At 39.3% G+C, this 21,872-nt stretch overlaps 1 protein-coding gene across 6 annotated transcripts in view; it reads left to right on the top strand.

The window, feature by feature from the left end:
* The window catches only part of NARS2 (asparaginyl-tRNA synthetase 2, mitochondrial), a 138,738-nt gene extending 117,833 nt beyond the window's left edge, over positions 1 to 20,905 (top strand). For 5 of the 6 annotated variants that reach the window (XM_026446988.1, XM_023209308.2, XM_023209310.2 and 2 more), the window contains 3 exons: positions 13,454 to 13,551; positions 15,805 to 15,831; positions 20,067 to 20,905. In XM_026446988.1, the coding sequence (XP_026302773.1) occupies positions 13,454 to 13,551; positions 15,805 to 15,831; positions 20,067 to 20,211 (270 nt within the window). In that variant the 3' untranslated portion in view covers positions 20,212 to 20,905. Of the gene's footprint in view, positions 1 to 7,927; positions 8,060 to 13,453; positions 13,552 to 15,804; positions 15,832 to 20,066 lie in introns of those variants that run through there. The other variant, XR_002731091.2, reaches the window with a different exon arrangement.
* Positions 20,906 to 21,872: the final 967 nt, after the last annotated feature.

Here is a 21,872-nt window from a genome sequence, read left to right as displayed (position 1 = left end):
TGGGTTGGCAGGAAGAGCTGTGGACTTACAGCCAAGAAACTTGGGTTTTGTTCCTGGATTACCACTTGATCTTTCTTGTCCTCAGTATTCTCAGGGGATCATAGTCAATCTCATTTGTTGATAGGGAAATGCAAATTAAAATAACAGAAAGACACCACTATGTACCAGCTAGAATGGATAAGATGAAAAAGCCTGTGATTCCAGCTGTTGGTGACAATGTTAGGAATACAACTCTCCTGTGCTGCTGGTAGAAGTATAATTTGGTGCAATCACTTTGGAAACTATTAGGCAATATCTACTCAAGCTGAATATATCCATATTCTATGATCCAGCTGTTTCTCTCAAAATATGCACATAAATGCCCTAAATATGTATGGAACTATTCACAGCAACACTGTTTGTAATAGGTTGAAAATGGGGGAAAAACTAAACCAAGAATGGTAGAATAAATAACTAGATTGTAGCATATTTATGTAATGGGACACTATCCAGCAGTGAGAATAAGTACTCAACCAAGAGGTGTGTCATGCATTTTCCTGGGCTGGAGTTAATAAACTGACCTACATCAAAACTGCTGGAGCCTTGAACCAGCAGATACACCAATGAAGAGAATTGCCAATAAACAAACTATTGCTGCATGTATCACCATAATGAATCTCACAAACGTACTTTGAGTAAAAGAAGCCAGACACAGAATAGTATATACTGTATGATACTATTTCTAGAAAGTTCAAAAATTGACAGAACCACCCTCTGGTGGTAGAGGTCAGGAAAGAGGTTACTTTTGGTAGGGGTAGTAACTAAAAAAACACCTTAGGAGGACTTTTTTGGGTTACTACTACTGTTCAATTTATTGATCCGTATGGTGCTTCATGGTGTGTTTGTGAAAATTTATAGAACTATATGCTAGTTATTTGTGTACTTTCTACACATATGTTATACTTAAAGAAGTTTACTTTAAAAGGGAATTACACACTTGTGTCATCATGGGTTTGTTGTGGAAATCACATGAACAAATGTTTATAAAATTACTTTAAAAATTAAAATTCTGTGTATAAAAATAATGGAGTAAGGAATTATTGGGTGATAAAGATGGCTAGACAAGATAGAAACAATTATGGAGAGACTGGAGTGTTCAAGATAGCTTGGGCTTTATCCAGTAAACAATAGAGAGGCATTGTATGTCTTTTAAGATAATGGCAAGATGAAAAAATTAACCTGACATACAGGATGGATTGGGGAAGGGGGAAATTAAAGACAAGTAACATAGTTATGGGACTTTTGCTTATAATCTCAACAGTGAAAATGCAGAGGAAGAAGTGAAACTAAAACATACTGAAGGAGTAAACAGTGGTCTCTGTGTTAGTCCATTTTAGTAAAATAGAGTTGCTCTAAATTGCTATAAAAAAAATACCTGAGACTGGCAGGGCACGGTGGCTATAAAAAAAACACCTGAGACTGGCAGGGCACGGTGGCTCAGGCTTCTAATCCCAGCACTTTGGGAGGCCAAGGCAAGCGAATCACAAGGTCAGGAGTTTGAGACCAGCCTGGCCAACATGGTGAAAACCCATCTCTACTGAAAATACAAAAAATAAGCTGGGTGTAGTGACGGGTGCCTGTAATCCCAGCTACTTGGGAGGCTGAGGCAGGAGAATCGCTTGAACCCAGGAAGTGGAGGTTGCGGTGAGCCGAGATTACACCACTGCACTCCAGCCCAGGGGACAGAATGAGACTGTGTCTAAAAAAAAAAAAGAAAAAGAAAACCTGAGACTTGGTAATTTAGAAAACAAAGAGCTTTATTTGGCTCGTGGTTCTGTAGACTATACGAGAATGGCATCAACATCTTAGCTTCTGGTGTGGCCTCAGGAAGCTTTTATTCATGACAAAAAGGCAAAGAGGGAATAGGCATGTCACATGGCAAAACAGAGAGCAAGAAAGAAGGGAAGAGATGTCAGTCTGTTTTAAACAACCAGCTCTCACGTGAACTAATAGAGCAAGAGCCCTTTACCATGGGAATGGCACAATGCCATTCATGAGGAGCCTACCCCCATGATCAACGCCTGCCCCCAGGCGCTACTTCCAACATTGGGGGGTCACATTTCCACATGAAATTGAGAGGGCACAAATATCCAAACCGTATCAGTCTATGAAATAAACTAGAAAGAAAAGGAAGAGAGAGGAGTCACAAGTGATTCCCATGGGTCGTACTTTAATTATAAAAAGTAGAGTGGTGCTGTTTACAGAAATGTTGTCTTCTCTCAAGTGGAGGAACTCATACGTGAACCTTTGTGAAGTTCTCAACTGATGTTTTCTTCTGGTTCACTTGAAATTTAGAGCTCCCTAAGGAAGGAAGTAATGTGGTAAATCTGTCTTGACCATGAGGGAAAGGGAATACATGTTTGGGAGCAAGGTAAGAATTCCATTCCTTTGAAACCATTGGTAGTAACTTTGCAAAATGTAAGACTTTTGCCTCTTTTAGACAGCAGCAGTAGTAAAACTGGCTAGCCATTATAGTAGCCAAAGTCCATTTTCAGTCATTATTGCCCACAGCCCATCTGTATCTCTTCACCATCACATCTGGAAAGTCCTCTTTTCTAATTGTACCTACTTTGTTTTTAGGGCCAAAATACTATGTATCTTCATCATTTACAGCAAAAACCACAAACATGTTTCCTATGGTTTGTGGAACATTCTTTTTCTTCTGATACTAGTGTATAACCTTGCCCCATTGTTAGTAACAGCCTGTGAGAAACTGAATAAGGAGGCGTTCAATTTGTGGTTTTCATCAGTATTTAAAAATACTGAGATAGGTAGGAAGAGAGGTAGCAGAGGAAGGGACATTAAGCTTTCTCCCTCTTTCAACTTTAGCATTATGTATGTATTGTAAAGGTATGTATGTATACATTATGTAATGTATGTAAATACATACATACATTATGTATGTATTATGCATTGTAAGCCTTGTTCCTATCTAGCCTGTGTTTTTTTTTTTTTATTCAGGGTCTCAGTTTTATTTTCAGTGCATTGATTGGAATCAAAGAGTCAGAAGGGAATGTCATAAATAGAAATCAGGGTTTGTTCAGCTTGACTACCAACATAAACTATTTCTAGACAGCATGCCACTGCAGCTGTGTGACTTAAGCAGAATCAAAACTCATACTAAGTGGAGGAAGATGTGTCAGAGAGCATTCTGGGCCTACAAGATGTTCCCAAAGTGGAATTGGTTTTGTTAAGGAATAGAGGAATTAGGGAAAGCTTGGGAAAATGATCTGTAGTCTCCATTGTTACCTGTGTAGGAAAGTAAAAGGTCAGCAGAGCTAAAGTCCTACTTAGTTCAAATCTCCCAGTGATGCATAGAAACAATAGAGATTTTTGGTTGCAAAAGTGCTCAGATTTGGTCAACTTGGAAGAAGTTTTGCAGTGCAACCAGTGAATTCCTTAATGGTAGATTTAGTTCTGGTTCCTGTTCATTATATAACTCATTACTCCCAGTAACCACCAGACCTACAGATATACTGTGTGTATTCTGGTCCTACTTTCCTTTCTCTTTGAACCATTTCTTTTTCCATAAAGTACAGATGATTGTCTGTTGAGAAGGACTTTTAAAAATTCAAGTTCATGGCTGATTTTTGGCTGTGGTTAATTGAAGTTCCAAGAAAAAGAGTAATATAGGAAGGCTGAATTATTTTGAGGGTTCCTATGCCATTATTTATCATCTGTGTTGCTTAGAAATAATCATAGAGCTGGGCGTGGTGACTCATGCCTGTCATCCCAGCACTTTGGGAGGTAGAAGCAGGAAGATCACTTGAGCCTAGGAGTTTGAGACCAGTGTGAGCAACAAATTGAGATCCTATCTGGACAAAAAAAATAAAATAGCCTGGTGTGGTGACCTGCGCCTGTAATCCTCGCTACTCAGAGAGGCTGAGTTCGGAGGATTGCTTTAGCCTGGCAGGTCAAGGTGGCATTGAGCCACACTCATACCACTGCACTCCAACCTGAGTGGCAGAGTGAGACCCTGTCTCCAAAAAAAAAAAAAAATCAGCCAGGCACGGTGGCTTACGCCTGTAATCCCAGCACTTCAGGAGGCCGAGGCGGGTGGATCACAAGGTCAAGAGATCGAGACCAGCCTGGCCAACATGGTAAAACCCCATCTCTACTAAAAATATAAAAAATTAACTGGGCGTGGTGGCACACACCTGTAATCCCAGCTACTTGGGAGGCTGAGGCAGGAGAATCGCTTGAACATGGAAGGCAGAGGTTGCAGTCAGCTGAGATGCACCACTACACTCCAGCCGGGCAACAGAGTGAGACTCCATCTCAAAAAAAAATTTTTTTTAATATTTTTAAATTAAAGAAAAAGAATCATAGATGAAACAGGAATAAATAAGTATGTGTTTGGTCATCTAATTAAAAGATATGGATACTTCCTAACAGGATGTTCAAAAGCTCGCAGCTCATCTCCCAGGGCAAAGATGATCTGCTTCAGCTTGCTTAAGATGTGCTGTAGAGTCCACCTATTTGGAGAGCCTGGCATACAACAGCCAAATGGGGAGAAAGTGGGTGTTGACAGTGGCTCAATTTCAGAGTCACCTTTGCAGTACTCTAAAAGCACACTGGAATTGGCTGGAAGAACCATTAGTAGACAGTCAATATCTATGCTTTTGATAGTGATCATGGGCTATATGATTATTTGTACTACTTTATCTGTATTTTTCTTGTAGCACCTAATGCTTTATGGTTAGCTATGATAAAATCTGATCTCTACTACAGCACTTTTTATTTATCGATGAACCCTCCCCACTTTCCCTAATCAAAGTTAATTCCTCATGTCTTCATTGTCCTTGGCTCTTTAAGCCAGTCTCAGCCTCCCATAAACCACAGACCTGCCAGCTCATAAAAGCAAGTTGTCATCACCAGCAAATGCCAACTTTCTTGTTTCCAACCTACTTGCACTCTTAACCGCCTCCCAGTAACTTGGGAAACACACAATCAAGTTTTTGTCATTACTTCTCCAAAAAATTTGTGTAATTGCCTGTGTGTTTGTATTATATCTTTATGTACCTTTTATCTCTAGTAGAACCCAGGAGAAATAGGTAGTTTTTCTAGTAACTAGCCCAGTCGTTACCAGGGGGAGATGCAAGGAGAAGAATTCTACCTGGAATTTCAATCCTAAGTAAAAAGTATGAAAATTTGAGAGAATTGTTCTAGTGATCTCTAAAGAATGCAGTATTTTTGATATACCGGAAGAAAGTACACTCTGTATGTTCAAAATGTGTCTTTATTTGTAATTGAAGAATATTCTGCTGTATTATAACTTCTCAGAGAGGGTGCAGAATCTTTAGCTAGGTAAGAGGATATAGTTTTAAAAGAAAAACAGGGATATGGTGGAAGGGAAACTAAACCTGAAGTAAAAGAGAAAAGAAGAATGTTATGTGGAGGAAGAAAAGACAACAAGGGCTGGACACAGTGGCTCACGCCTGTAATCCCAGTAGTTTGGAGGCCCAGGTGGGCAGATCACTTGAGGTCAGGAGTTAGAGGCCTGCCTGCCCAACATGGTGAAACCCCATCTCTACTACAAAAATTACTTACAAAACTGACTACAAAAATTAGCCAGGTGTGGTGGGACACACCTGTAATCCCAGCTGCTTGGGAGGCCTTGACAGGAGAATCACTTGAACCTGAGAGGTGGAGGTTGCAGTGAGCTGAGATCACACCACTGCATTCCAGCCCAGGCGACAGAGTGAGACTCAGTCTCGGGGGGAAAAAAAAACACACAAGGCTTTTGTGGGCTTTTCTTCAGAGGTTCACCTGACCTTGTTGAAAAAGAAATAGTACCATTTGGTCCTAAAATAATTATGAGGCATTGCAAAGAAATGCTTTGCTCAGAAGGTACAGATATCTTAGGGGAAGCAACTTGCACTCTTGTCAAGGAAACATAGGAAATTGACTCACTGGAGAGAATGTGAATTTTCAGACCATGTAAGCAAAGAAAGAACAAAGATGAAATGTGTTCCTCCTGCATACCACAAAATTAGTACCAAGTAAAAATATAATAGTGATGTGGGACTCTATCCAGATGTCTTCTAAAATTTTTATTCAGTGAAAATAGCCTGTTTTGATAAGTTCTTTCATACCGATTAGTTTATCTCCCAGATAAACTAATCTGGGAGTACAGAGGAAGAAAGTACAGAGGAAGAAAGAGTACAGAGGAAGAAAATACGGGAACTGCTGTTCTGCCTTTAATTCTAATTAACATTGAAGGATTGTTTGGGAGGGTGGAAGTTTAAGAGTCCACGTAAATGAGGAAAAAGCAACATGGAAAACTGTTGTATGTGCACATATAGTTTCTGCTTCTCCCCCAGTGGGAATTATGCTTCCCTGTCCCATTGATGTGACCTGAGTCATATGACTTGCATTGGTCAAGGAATGTGAGAAGTGACATACATACGTTGCTTCTGTACAAATGCTTTGAGTACATAGTCATCCATGCTCTTTTGCCTGTCTGCCCCAAGACCAACAGTACCCTAGAAAGAGATTATTCTATCAGTTTTAGACCAGGATGGACATGTGGCATATGTTTTTAAAAAGTCATTCATTGTTTTAAACTAGTGGTTCTCAACCAGGGAGTATTACATTCCCCTTCTTCTTCACCAATTTGGCAATGTCTGGAGATGTTTTTGGTTGTCACAACTAGGGGAGTACCACTGGCCAGTTATGCTGCTAAATATCCCACAGTGCACAGTTCAGGCCTCCACAACAAAGAAGTATCTGGTTAAAAATGTTTTTAATGCTGAGATTGAGAAACCTGATTGTAAGCTTCTGGGGTTGTTTGTGACATAGCTCAGCCTAGCCTATCCTGACTAATACAACCACTATCACCTTAATTTTATAATAGCAAGTGCAGCAATAGTTGTGCGTAACCAGTTAGGTACACTGGAAATTAGGAAGGCAAGTTTGGGAGAAATTTTTTTTTTTTTTCTTTAGCTTTCCTACCCTGGCATGAAATAGGATTTTTTTTTTTTGTTTTTTTTTTGAGACGGAGTCTCGCTCTGTCGCCCAGGCTGGAGTGCAGTGGCGCAATCTCAGTTCACTGCAAGCTCCGCCTCCCGGGTTTAGGCCATTCTCCTGCCTCAGCCTCCCAAGTAGCTGGGACTACAGGCACCCGCCACCACACCCGGCTAGTTTTTGTGTATTTTTTAGTAGAGACGGGGTTTCACCCTGTTAGCCAGGATGGTCTCGATCTCCTGATCTCGTGATCCGCCCGTCTTGGCCTCCCAAAGTGCTGGGATTACAGGCTTGAGCCACCGCGCCCAGCCCATGGCATAAGATTTTTAAGGTAACTGGGCTGGGCACGGTATCTCACGGCTGTAATCCCAGCACTTTGGGAGGCCAAGGCGGGCGAATCATGAGGTTAGGAGATCGAGACCATCCTGGCTAACACGGTGAAACCCTGTCTCTACTAAAAATACAAAAAATTAGCCGGCGTGGTGGTGGGTGCCTGTAGTCCCAGCTACTCGGGAGACTGAGGCAGGAAAATAGCGTGAACCCGGGAGGCAGAGCTTGCAGTGAGCAGAGATCACGCCTCTGCACTCCTGCCTAGGTGACGGAGCGAGACTCCATCTCAAAAAAAAAAAAAATTTAAGGTGACTCAAAAGGTTTAGAAACTTCCAGTTACACAACTATAACTATGCAACTGCAGATATTCCAGATAAATAAAAGCCAGACAGAAAAGTCTAAAGTCAGTGTGATTACACAGTAAACTCTCTCCTGAGCTCGAATATTAAAGGAAGTTTATAAGCAAAGATAAATATGAGTCTTTTATATTCCTCTCAACATAGCGTTAAAAGAATTAATATCCAAAATTAACATGATTTAGATCTGCATGCAAAAAGCCCCAGAGGGTTTTTGTTTGTTTTATTTGTCTTAGCAGCAAGATCCAGCAACAAGTACATCTCTCATTTGATGCTCATGAGCTACAGAGAAAGCAGAACATCTTACCAAGGATTGCCTCATCTTCCTCATCACTGGCCACCAGCCTCATCTGGACTACCTTCTTCCGGTTATTCCATAGTCTCTGATTCTCCAGTATCTTTTTGAGGCAGTAGACCTTTCTAGCCTTGGCTTTAAGCTTTACGTGTACTCACAGTATCAAAAGTGATTACTGCAAGGCGCAGTGGCTCACACCTGTAATCCCAGCACTTTTGGGAGGATGTGGTGGGCGGATCACGAGGTCAGGAGTTCAAGACCAACATGGCCAAAATGGTGAAACCCTGTCTCTACTAAAAATACAAAAATTAGCTGGGCACGGTGGCACGTGCCTGTAATCCCAGCTACTCGGGAGGCTGAGGCGGAGGTTGCAGTGAGCCACTGCACTGCATCCTGGGCTAGAGAGCGAGACTCCATCTCAAAAAAAAAAAGTGATTACTACCCACCCTTGTCCCATGGAATCACTCCTATTTTGAAACCTTAAAAGTGATAGATTTTGAATATGCCTGTCCCTTCTTTTTTTGTTTGTTTTTGTTTTGTCTTGTTCTGACAAGTAATTGTTTCATGTATATAGTGGGTATAAGCAACATTCTAACGTTACAGGCTATAACATACTGTTTTGATATGTGTATACAATGTGGTATGATTAAATCAAACTAATTAGCACATCCTTCACCTGACTTACCTATCATTTTTATGGTGAGACATTTGAAACTTACACTTATTTTAAAATATATAGTACATATTGTTGACTATAGTCACCTCATATATAATAAATCTCATAATCTATTCTTCTGCCTGAAATTTCGCACCTTTTGATTAATAACTCATTCCTCTGTCTATCTGAAACTTTGTACCCTTTAATCAGCAACTCTTCATTCCCTTCCTTCCCACTCCAGCCTCTGGTAACCATCATTCTTTTATCTATTTCTGTTCGTTCAGCTTATTAGTTTCCATATATAAGTGAAATCATGTGGTATTTGTCTTTCTGTGGTTGACATATTTCACTTAGCACAATATCGTCTGGATTCATCCATGTGTCACAAGTGACTGGATTTACCCCCCTTCTTAAGGCTGAATAGTATTTTATTATGTATAAATAGTATTTTATTGTCCATTACAATATTTGTCCATTCATCTGTTGTTGGGCACCTAGGTTGTTTCCGTATCTTAACTATTGTGAATAATGCTGCAGTGAACATTAGAGTACAGATATCACCACCGACATACTGATTTATATTCCTTTGGATATATATACCCAGAAGTGGGATTGCTGAGGTGTATGTTCTGTTTTTAGGTTTTTGAGGAACTTCCATACCGTTTCTCATTCCCACCAGCAGCGTGTAAGAGTTCCTTTTCTCTCCAAACTTATTTTTCATCTTTTTATAAAAGCCATTCAAAACTGGGTGTGGTGGTGGCATGTGCCTGTAATCCCAGCTACTCAGGGAGGCTGAGGCAGGAGATAGCCTGAACCCAGGAGTTCAAGTCCAGCCTAAGCAACATAGCGAGACCCCATCTCTATTTAAAAATATAAATGTAGATGCCGGCACAGTGGCTCACGCCTGTAATCCCAGCACTTTGGGAGGCCAAGACGGGCGGATCACGAGGTCAGGAGATCGAGACCATCCTGGCTAACATGGTGAAACCCTGTCTCTACTAAAAATACAAAAAAATTAGCCGGGTGTGGTGGCGGGCGCCTGTAGTCCCAGCTACTTGGGAGGCTGAGGCAGGAGAATGGCGTAAACCCAGGAGGCAGAGCTTGCAGTGAGCCGAGATTGTGCCACTGCACTCCAGCCTGGGGGACAGAGCAAGACTCCATCTCAAAAAATAAAAATAAAAAATAAATGTAGGAAGGAAAAAAAAAATAAAACCTAACAGGTGTGAAGTGATAGCTCAGTGTGGTTTTAATTTTCATTTTCTTAATAATTAGTGATGTTGAGCATTTTTTCTTATACTTATTAGTCATTTGTGTGGTTTTTTTTTCTTTTTTTTTTTCTTTTTTTTTTTTTTTTTTTTTTTTTTTAGAAATGTCTGTTCAGATTCCTTTACCTTTTTTAAATCACGTTATTTTCTTGTTGAGTTGTATGAGTTCCTTATATATTTTCTTATATATTTTGGGTATTAACCCCTTATAAGATGTATGGTTTGCAGATATTTTCTCCCATTCTTTGAGTTGTCTCTTCACTTTGTTAATTGTTTCTTTTGCTGTGCAGAAGCTTTTTAGTTTGATACCATCTCATTTGTCTGGTTTTGCTTTGGTTGTCTGCTTTTGGAGTCATCTCCAAAAAGAAATCATTGCCCAGACCAATGTCATAGAAGTTTTTCTCCATTTTTTTTTTTTTTTTTTGAGACAAAGTCTGGCTCTGTCGCCCAGGCTGGAGTGCAGTGGCACTATCTCGGCTCGGTGCAACCTCCACCTCCTGGGTTCACACCATTCTCCTGCATCAGCCTCTCGAGTAGCTGGGACTACAGGCGCCCGCCACCACGCCCGGCTAATTTTTTGTATTTTTAGTAGAAACAGGGTTTCACCGTGTTCGCCAGGATGGTCTCGATCTCCTGACCTTGTGATCCACCCGCCTCAGCCTCCCAAAGTGCTGGGATTACAGGCGTGAGCCACCGCGCCTGGCCTATATTTATTTCTAGTAGTTTTATGATTTCAGATCTTATATTTAAATCTTTAATCCATTTTGAGTTAATTTTAGAGCTAAACAAGGATGGAATGCTCTGTTTCAAGGCTACTGTTTCTCAGGCTTTAAATATTTTCAAGCAGAGGCCAGAGAGCCACTGGTTGACTATTCTCTTCCAAAGTTGATTGCCTGTAATTCTAAATTTAACATTCTGGATTGAAGGTAAGAAAAGAACAAAATTTTTACCACGTGTCTCTCAACTCCTGTCATATTTTAGCCATATCTCAAAGCAAGACATGAGGAAATAAAGATACCAGACTTTCTCCTTGCTCTGAGGACAGAAAGAATAACTGCAGGGTCCTGATTAGAGCTCAGCCATATTAATTGTGTAGCTGTTCTCGCTCATTCTGATTCAGCCTAGTGATGAGGATCAGAGCTAATGTTTTTCTCTTTAATGATAGTAATGAGGATAAGGTGTACAGCATTGGGGGCAGATTCTTGAATTATTCTTTATTAATGTTGATTATTCGTAGAGTATATCTCAATCAAAAGTTTCTAAATCAAAACTGGGAAGGGGATAGCTTAATGGCAAAGTGAGGTAAAGTTTTAAAAATGTTTATAAGGTAATGTGACATTTAAAGATTAAAATGTGTTTTATAGATTCCTCATTTTTCATTTGTTACACTAAATCTTAGTTTTGTGCCTTCAGGTTCTTGGGCTTAAAAATGTCTACCTGTCCAAAAGACAGGAAAGTCACAAAATAATACAGATAACAATTTTGGTTTTTTTTTTTTTGAGACAAGGTCTTGCCGGTCACCTAGACTAGAGTACAGGTGGTATGATCATGATTCACTGCAACTTCGAACTCCTGGGCTCAAGTGATCTTCCTGCCTCAGCTTGACAAGTAGCTGGGACCACAGTCATGCACCACCACACCCAGCTGCAAATAAACATTTTTAAATTATTTTGTAGGGACAGAGTCTTGCTGTGTTGTCCATGCTGGTCTCGAATTCCTGGCCTCAAGCAGTCTTCCCACCTCAGCTTCCTAAGTAGCCAGGACTACAAGCACATGCCACCGTGCCCAGCCACAAATAAACATTTAAAAAATTTTTTTTAAATTATTTTTTTGGGGGGCAGACAAAATCTCACTCTGTCATCCAGACTGGAGTACAGTGGCATGATCTTGGTTCATTGCAACCTCCGCCTCACGGGTTCAAGCAATTCCTCATGCCTCTTGAACAGCTGGGACTATAGGCATGGGCCGCTGTGCCTGGCTCATTTTTGTATTTTTGGCAGAGAGGGGGTTTCACTAGGTTGGCCAGGCTAGTCTCAAACTCCTGACCTCAGGTGATCCGCCCACCTTGACCTCCCAGAGTGTTGGGATTACAGGCGTGAGCCACTGCACCCAGCCTGAAAAATTAAATATTACTAATTTTGTAAGAAAATACAAATAAAAGAGGAAAACAATTCTAAAATACCTGTAATCTCATCACAGTAGCAACATAACATCTCATTATGTAGATGATAGTCTTTTTTCTATCCATGTCTAAAATTTATCTGATAGTCTGTTGATGTACATTTGAACCTTTTGTCATAAGTAATGCCAAACATCCTGCGTGTTAATCTTTTTTTGCATCTCTGATTTTCTTAGGATAGGTTCCTTGAACTGCTTGCTGAGTCAAAATGTATTGCGTTTTTCGGGCATTTGGTTATCTGTTGCCAAATTGCTGACCAGAAAGGTTGTATCAGTTATATGAGCGTATTGGTTTATCCATTCTGTTATCTGTATTGTTTATCTTATTTCTTATTTGCCTATATTTTTTCTTTCAGACTTAGTTTTGCAGATATATTATCTTCTTATAACTTTTTTTTTTTTTTTTTTTTTGAGACAGAGTCTCGCTCTGTGGTCCAGGCTAGAGTGCAGTGGTGCAATCTTGGGTCACTGCAACCTCCACCTCCTGGGTTCAAGCAATTCTCCCACCTCGACCTCCCAAGTAACTGGGATTACAGACATGTATCACCAAGCCCAGTTAATTTTTTGTGTTTTAGTAGAGACGGGGGTTGCACCATGTTGCCCACAAGGTGGTCTCGAACTTCTGAGCTCAGGCAGTCTGCTCACCTGAGCCTCCCAAAGTGCTAGGATTACAGGCATGAGCTACTGTGCCCGGCCATCATCTCCATTTGATAACTCCAGAATGTTATCTTGTTCTTTTAATTTTGTACTACTTTGATTAATAATCAGAATTTATTTTATATGTCCTAATAGCATACTACAAATTAAACTCTTCATTGCCACATTATAAGAGAAAACAGACAAAAATACACCTTAAATGTTCAACTAAAAAGGAAAGCAGTTAAAAAATTATAATTCCAATCAATAAACTATTAAACATTAAAGCTATTAAAACATAACGTGAAGTATTTTTACTAATATAGGAAAAATATTAGTTTGTTTATTAGGTAAGACAAGTGGTAAGTTTTTATCTGTAATTATACTTTTTAAATGTATAATAAGGGAAAAAATATGAAAGGAAATCCACAAAAATGTAATTGTTTCTGGTGGTGATATGTGATTTTTAATGTTTCATAATTTTTAACACTCTCCACATTTTTATAATTAACATTTCTGTCACATTTATGAAGAAAATACATTTTTGTTAAGTGTACCACACAAATGGTGCAAGAGAGAGGAAATTGTCCACCTGTAATTTTTATGTAGTCAGTAAGATTCTGCTACGTAGTTAATTAGCCATTGCCAAAATGTTAAACGTTTACTTGCTTCAGAAACTGACTGTTGGAATCACCTGAAAATATAATGCCAATAATTTTTTTTTTCCTAGGTTGCTGCTGTTGATCTTCTGGTTCCTGGAGTTGGGGAACTCTTTGGAGGAGGCCTCAGAGAAGAACGATACCATTTCTTAGAGGAGCGCTTAGCCAGGTATTGGTCAGACCTAAAAGAAACACAATTTAAAAACTGAGCATAAGGCGCTCAAAGGTGGTCATTGCATAGTAACAAAGTGAAGACCCTGGGCCTCAGTGCCTGACAGAACTGAATCTCAGATTCTCTGTGTCCTTGAGCAAGTTGTTAATTTATCTCTGAGCTTCCCTTTCTTCAGGAATGGAACTCTTACATGAAAAACCCACAGTGATATTTGCCCACTATATTTACATACCTTTCCCTATGGAAAGTAGCTTTTTAAAAAGTTAATAATAAAATGAGAAGAGAGAGTTTCCCCTTAAAGCTTGTCCTACATTTTTATCTTATCTGTATTCTTTATTTACTCTCAATTATGATTGGCAGACTTCTATAGAGACATAAAGACAGACTCTGAGCCAGGGAAAGGATGAAGTTGGGGAAAGAAAACTAGTCAGATAGCATTTAGAATAAGCACATTTCACTTCCTCAGATTCTCTTCTATGTAGGGGTCTTGATTTAGCTATTTGATTACGTTTAATTTAAGTTGCTGTTTGAGAACTGGGAAATAAATCTGTAAACACATAGAGAATGTTTCAGAGAGGGGGAGTAAGGAATTGTGTTTCTAATTGAACTGCCTCTCCTACATACACATGTCTATGCCATAATGACTGCCTGAACTAACCGTACCTGTTTTCCATGATTTCTACTTTAGTGAAAGTACTGCCAGACTTTAAAAAAAAAAACAACAACTTTTACTATGTCTGTATGCCTCATTCTCTCCAGATAGTACTGGGTTTCATAGTAACCTGGAAAAGCCATAATTGTTTGAAAATACTCTGTTAGCCATTTGTGAGGCCTTCTTTTCCTAATGGGGAAAATGCTTTAAAAGTTGATGCTTTGTCAAGGTCCCAACCTATATGTAAAAATCTTGGGTAACTTAGTTTTGTTACCCCACACATCTGAACTGCTCTACTGGGTTAGGATCCAAAAGAAAGGGGATACATAGGTTTGAGGAAGACTGTATTCGTTAGATGACTAACTCCTTACTACTATTACAGTGTTAAAAAAGTCCTGAGAAAGCTGTGGAACTGAAGGTCAGACTCTAGTTGGAAAGAATCTGAGTATTCTCTCTGTTTTTTAAAAAGCACAATACAAATCACACATGGCAAGAAACCTCATCTGTTGAAAGATTGATTGGTCTGTTTTCTTTGCTTGCTTCCTTCCTCCAGGAAACCTTTCCTCATAACATTAAATGTTTACCTAATACCTGATAATAGCTACATGTATCTTTCTTAATGAAGTGGGTATATATGATTCCCTATTTCAGGGATTTGTCTGTGTCTGCTCTTCATGTTTTCTGTATTTTTGTGTATTTGAATTTTTCATATTCCTGGTCACATTAGATCACTGTAGTCCAAAACACGTTTTTAAAGGGCTGAGTTGAATTTCAATTAGCACTAAGAATTTTAAATTTTATTAATAGTTCTCAAACAAGAATCAATTTGCAACCATATTATAAAGGCAGCCTCAGAATCTATATTACTGTTTTAATGTTGAAGAACGAAAGTTTTGTCTATGTGTCCCTCGTCTGTGTGTGCCTCCCAACAACCTTAACTACTAATAATAGTGCTTTTCTTTTTTTTTTTCTTTTCTCTTCTTTCTTTCTTTTTTTTTTTTTTTTGAGATGGAGTCTCACTCTGTTGTCCAGACTGGCGTGCAGTGGCATGATTTTGGTTCACTGCAACTTCTGCCTCCTAGGTTCAAGCAATCCTTCTACCTCAGCTTCCCAAGTAGCTGGGACTACAGGCACGCACCACCACACCCAGCTAATTTTTGTATTTCTAGTAGAGATGGGGTTTCACCATGTTGGCCAGGCTGGTCTGGAACTCCTGTTCTCAAGTGATCCTCCCACCTTGGCCTCCCAAAGTGCTGGGATTACAGGCAGGAGCCACTGCACCCTGCCTAAAAGTAGTGCTTTTCTTATGTCACAGGATAATAAACTCATCTCAGGTGAATCCCTTCCTTTGGACTCTGGATCATATTTTCTTTCTATAACATTTATTGTCTAAACTATTTATTTGATAACATTTTGTGCTATTGGTTAACTTACTGTATAGTTTCAGCTCCTCAACTGTATTGAGTATTACTTGAGAGCAGAGGCTTTGTCATCTACTTCTTTATAAAGAGGTCTTTCCACACACCCAGAATAAATGTTTAGTGGTTAATATTTATCTTATTGCCATTCCCTGAAAGAATTTTATTTTCCTTTAACAGATCAGGACTTACAGAAGTCTACCAATGGTAAGAATGTGGCCCCTAATAATTCTTACTCTAGCTGCTTGTCTGTTGCCTAGAAGCGTTTTTACTTGTATCCCCAAGACCTGGTGAAACAGTGTGAAAAACAGTGAGCTTAACTGTTCGTAGGTCAGGGAAGGGGTTGGGGGCTCAGAAGATTACTTACTTCCTTTGGGTTCTTGAAAAATAGTAATAATAGCTCTCATTTCCTTACTGCTTATTGTGTGTCAGATAATTATGTTAAAAATTTTATGTATATTGGCCGGGCTTGGTGGCTCATGCCTATAATCCCAGCAGTTTGGGATGCCAAGACAGGTGGATCACCTGAAGTCAGGAGTTCAAGACCAGCCTGGTCAACATGGTGAAACCCTGTTTCTACTGAAAATCCAAAAATTAGCCAGGCATGGTAGCAGGCACCTGTAATCCCAGCTACTTGGGAGGCTGAGGCAGGAGAATCAATTGAACCCGGGAGACGGAGGTTGCAGTGACCCGAGATCACGCAATTGCACTCCAGCCTGGGGAACAGGAGCGAGACTTCATCTCAAAAAAAAAAAAAAAATTATGTATATTATCTCATGTAATCCTCCTGTCACCCTGTGAATTAGGTACTATTATTAACCCCCTTCTTATTAGCCCCTAGGCTTGAGGCCCAGAGATATTAACTAAGTTAGCCAAGATCACACAGTTTGAGGGATGGAGATGGGACTTGGTCTCTCTGAATCAAAATCCTTGGCTCTGCTGGGCGTGGTGGCTCACGCCTGTAATCCCAACACTTTGTGAGGCCAGGGTTGGTGGATCACTTGAGGTCAGGAGTTCCAGACAAGCCTGGCCAACATGGTGAAACCCTGTCTCTACTAAAAATGCAAATACTAGCTGAGCATGGTGGTGCATGCCTGTAATCCCACCTGTTCGGGAGGCTGAGGCAGGAGAAGTGCTTGAACCCGGGAGGCAGAGGTTACAATGAGCCAAGATCGTGCCACTGTGCTCCAACCTGGGTAACAGAGCGAGACTCCGTCTCAAAAAATAAATTGATGAATTTTTTAAAAATTCTTTCCTCTTTACCATTATGCTGCAATTTCTTTTTGTGTGAAATTAGGGGCTTGAGCTAAGTGATCCCTAATGTCTCCACAAACTATAGAAATCTGAGCTGCTTAGGGAGGACCACGTGTCTACTCATACATTCACTTCCTCAAAGTTGTTTTGGTTTTCCTTATGAAGACTTTTTCCTCAAGTACTTTTCAATATATATAAATTTTTATTTATATTTCTATATTAGCACTCCTTCAGGATCTTGATATAATAATATCAACAATATTATTAATCCTTTTGCTGTCCTCAGGAAGAGGAAGGGGCAAGTTACCTACACCCTTGCCTTTTGGTTTGGAAGGAGATAGGTTTCAGAGATGGAAAAAAATCTAAAATTGGCTTCAGGTGATGGCCTTTGAATGCCTTATATTAACCAGTAATGACCTTATGTATACTTAATCTCTCTGAGTCTTGGTTTTTTGGCTGTAAAATGGAATGATATTATCTCTTTCATAGAGTTACTGTGTAGATGAAACAATACAGGTTAAGTATCTACATATAGTGGAAGCTTAGTAAATGCTGGTTTCCTACCCCCTTTTGTTCTTTCTTCTGAGTCTTGCTGTTAGGTAGATAAGCCTGATAATTGAGCAAGCTTATGCATGTTATAGTTTGTAAAAACTAGCCTTAAAAAAAGCTAAACACACAGTAGCTCACAGCTGTAATCCCAGCACTTTGGGAGGCCTACGCAGGTGGATCACTTGAGGTCAGGAGTTCGAGACCAGCCTGACCAACATGGTAAAACCCTATCTCTACTAAAAATACAAAAATTAGCTGGGCATGGTGACAGGTGCCTATATTCCCAGCTACTCGGGAGGCTCAGACAGGAGAAACTCTTGAACCTGGGAGGTGGAGGTTTCAGTAAGCCAAGATTGCACCATTGCATTCCAGCCTGGGCAGCAAGAGCAAAAGTCCGTCTCAAAGAAAACAAAACAAAACAGAACAAGCTAAATACAAACTGCACCCCAGCCTGGGCAATAGAGCAAGACTCTGTCTTAAAAAAAAAAAAAAAAATTGGTTAAATAAATTTAAGCCTTGAAAGTCTTTATTAATCATTTTAGTACCATTCTTTTCTCAAATAAAGTTTTCAAATCCATAAGATCTCCTTGAATTTGCTTCCTTCTATCTTAGTGTATTAAAGGTAAAAGAGACCTTAGACATCTTCATAGCTGTGATGTCTGCTAGTGTTCCACCATATGGTGAGAAGCCACCCCAGATGGCTAAGAATTTACTCGCCTCCTATTTCTATATGCCATATGCAAATTAAATATATAACTAGTTCCACAAATTTCATAGCATCTCTTCCATAATCTCACTACCCTGGAACCAATTTAACAATAATCAAGCAAATACATATACATTAGAAAACTTTTTTCTTAGAAATGGATTTTTTCATCTATCAAAGCAAAAGCAAGAAAAATGCTACAGACTGAACCCCTCTGCTGCATACAGTTTGCGGATGTTCATGCCAGTGTTTTAATATCAGTGTATGAGAAATTTAGACCCATCTAAAACTATTGCTGGAGTTTCTAGCAGCCATGTCAGGTCCTGCAGGCATTTATGACAGGTAGTTTGGTGTGCTGTTCATTTAATCGCTTAGTCAAAGTGTACTCTGTCCCCATGCCTTGTAAACTTTAAAGTTAATTTAGCGACTGAACATTCCAGTTATTCAAGACTGTGTGCCTCCCATTATTTCTTATAGTTTTTACTAATCTGAAGTTTTATGCTAGATATTCCTGTAATGTTGATCTCTTACCTGATTACAACTCATTTGGTTGGAATTAATCTTTTCTTTTAAAAAGATAAGTACTTAGACTTAACTCCTTAGAATAGTAGTATAAGTAGCCATTATTATTAATGGTGGGAAAATAGGTTGATGGACAGTCTTTATGATTGAGGAGCCAAGTCACTACAAGTTATGTTGCTTACGTCTTATTATAGAACTGATTTTACAAATCATTCAAGAAAAGATAAACTTGTTTGGTTGTTTTTGTTTTCTGTTTTTTGGTTTTTCTGAGACAGAGTCTCACTCTGTCGCCGAGGCTGGAGTGCAGTGGCTCCATCTCTGCTCACTGCAACCTCCACTTCCAGGGTTCAAGCAATTCTCCTGCCTCAGCCTCCTGAGTAGCTGGAATTACATATGGGCGCCACCACACCTGGCTAATTTTTTTGTTTTTAGTGGAGACGGAGTTTCACCACGTTGCCCCTGCTGACCTTGAACTCCTGAGCTAGTGATCTGCCCGCCTTGGGCTCCCAATGTGCTGGGATTACAGGCATGAGCCACCGTGCCTGGCCGATAAACTTGTTTTAGTCAATATTATATAACTTAAGAATTTCCCCACCAAATGACATAATAAAATATTTATAGTTGTCCTTTTCCTCTTTTCTTCCTAAAACTTTTTCCAATGCTGGTGTGTTAGAATCTGAGTTTCTGTCATGGCTGTGCCATTGTCTTGCCATGTGGTCTTTAGTGAGAAAAGAATATGCATGGATGGGTCTAGCATGTCAGCAAAATGACTCTGGGCATCTTCTGTAGGCCTGAGGCAGAGAATTAAAGGTTTCTCCTCACTCCAGCATTCAAGCATATATTTTTATGCCTTCAAACAAAACTTCATGTAATTAACACCTACTCTAGAGCATTCCCTAGTGATAAAACGTTGAATGAAGCACAGTTTCTGCCCTGTTGTAGCTTATAGTCTAATCTCTAGGATATCTTTTCATAATGTAACAGGCAAAACTCTGCACTCTCCTCTGTGTATTGAACAGTATGATTTTGGGAAGGAAAAGAAAACATTAACATACCAAGAAATAAAAGAGGCAAATATTTTCAAGAAAATTAGTAAATCCATAGAAAATCTTCTATAGCCTCCTGAGGCAAGTTTTCTGTCATAAACACATAAATATAATAGCTTAAAAAGGAAGTGACCAAAGCCCATGACTGCTTGACAGGATCCACTGCTGTTTCTCTGGGTAACCTTGGATAGATTATTCAGCTTCTTCCTTTCCATTGTTTGTCTGTGGAGGGGAAAGACTGGTCTATCACAGTGAGGTAAATAATAACAAATGATTGCAAAATACGTTTGAAACATAAAATTCTACTCGTAACATCTGGTCTTATACAATATATATAGATGATGATTTTCTGTTTTTGAAAACAGGTATCTGGACCTTCGTCGATTTGGATCTGTGCCACATGGAGGTTTTGGGATGGGATTTGAACGCTACCTGCAATGCATCTTGGGTGTTGATAATATCAAAGATGTTATCCCTTTCCCAAGGTTTCCTCATTCATGCCTTTTATAGCTAGAAGATTGGTTAAGGAAAAGCACCCCATGGCAGAGGCACTGCACAGGATTGTGCAGACAGTAGAATGCATGTTTGGATTTTAGAAATGCAGATTTCTACATGTAATTGTTGTGCCATAAGATATAGAAAAAATATAAGTGGTTGTGATTTTCTTAGAAAGTTGAGGGTATTTCATATAAGGATGAGCTCCCCCAAGAAGAGGTACTTATAGCAAGGGGACCCTCAAATCCATTACCTCAATTAAGAAGAAATGAAGAAATTGAATTAGATAGTCTCAAAGTTTCTTTTAAACTCTAAAACAGGATGAGATAATGTATTTTACTTTGTCTGTACTCATTAAATCACTCCCTGTGTAATTTTTGAGAACCATCTAGTAGCTCAAAATAAAATAATGTTGTATCTTTTCTCCCTTGCCATATACTTTGTGATAAATCCTTATCTCATTTTCAGTACTTTCCTAAACATTGCAGAAAAATAATATTCCTTAAAGTCTTAATTGATTTAACGAAGTAGCTGTTCTGAATTAAAATCTCCTTTCATTGAACTAGGTGAAAGAAATCAGATTTAATAACTGTTGCTTTTCCATTTTAAAAGCTATTGAGATATTACATTAAGTATTTCAACTCCTTAATCACTGTTGTGTTATAATTTGTTTATATTTGATGTTTATAATTTCTCTAATCAATTTTTTTATTGGCGCCTATGGAAAAAAAGTTATATATTTTTAAATTTCATTTGGTCCTTTCCCAGTAAAATTTGGAAGAAAGGTATTTTCAATCCAAGATGAGGATGAAAATTTGGCTGAGCCTAAAGGATGGGTAATTCTAGAGTTAAAAAGTACTGTGGTCAGCTGGGCATGGTGGCTCACGCCTGTAATCCCAGCACTTTGGGAGGGCGAGGTGGGTGGATCACTTGAGTTCAGTAGTTCCAGACCAGTCTGGACAACATGGTGAAACCCCATTTCTACTAAAAATACAAAATTAGCCAGGCATGGTGGCAGGTGCCTGTCATCCCAGGTACTTGGGAGGCTGAGGCAGGAGAATCACTTGAACCTGGGAGCCGATGTTATGGTGAGCAAACAACGTGCCAGTGCCCTCCAGCCTGGGCGACAGAGGGAGACTCCATCTAAAAAAAAAAAAAAAAAGTAGTGCGGTCTGTGAGAGTGAAAAGAGCACTGATTGGGGAGTTTGGAACCTGACAATTCTAGCACTTTGTATAAGCTGCTTACTGTATAGGAACTCAACATCATTTTCTTCAGAGTTGATATAATACGTGTGTGTGTGTGTGTGTGTGTGTGTGCATGTGCACGCACACACACATGCATGTGTTTAAAATTGAAATGCTACATAAACTTTTTAAAAACTTGTTTTAGTCTTTGTCTTCATTGAGTTACATGTATAAGGACCTATAGCAAATTGTATTCTCAGTGGAATATGCATGTATCAAGTAATTGTAAATGGGCATGCATGCCTGAATGATCAGTTTTCTAAGTCTCATTAGATGGGTTCTCCTAGATTATTTCCTAATGAAGTTTGTATGTATACTTTAACCTAATTTAAAACCAAACAGCTGAAAAGAAACAAATTCCAGAGCCTTAAGAGTTGGAAGACACCTGAGAGTTTGCAAAGTTGACCTTCTGCCTAATGCAGAGAGGTTCT

The sequence above is a fragment of the Piliocolobus tephrosceles genome, chromosome 13 (assembly GCF_002776525.5).
Source record: "Piliocolobus tephrosceles isolate RC106 chromosome 13, ASM277652v3, whole genome shotgun sequence".
In the NCBI taxonomy this organism is placed as follows: Eukaryota; Metazoa; Chordata; class Mammalia; order Primates; family Cercopithecidae; genus Piliocolobus; species Piliocolobus tephrosceles.
The sequence above is the reverse complement of the archived record's forward strand: the minus strand, read 5'-3'. Positions and strand labels throughout refer to the sequence as shown.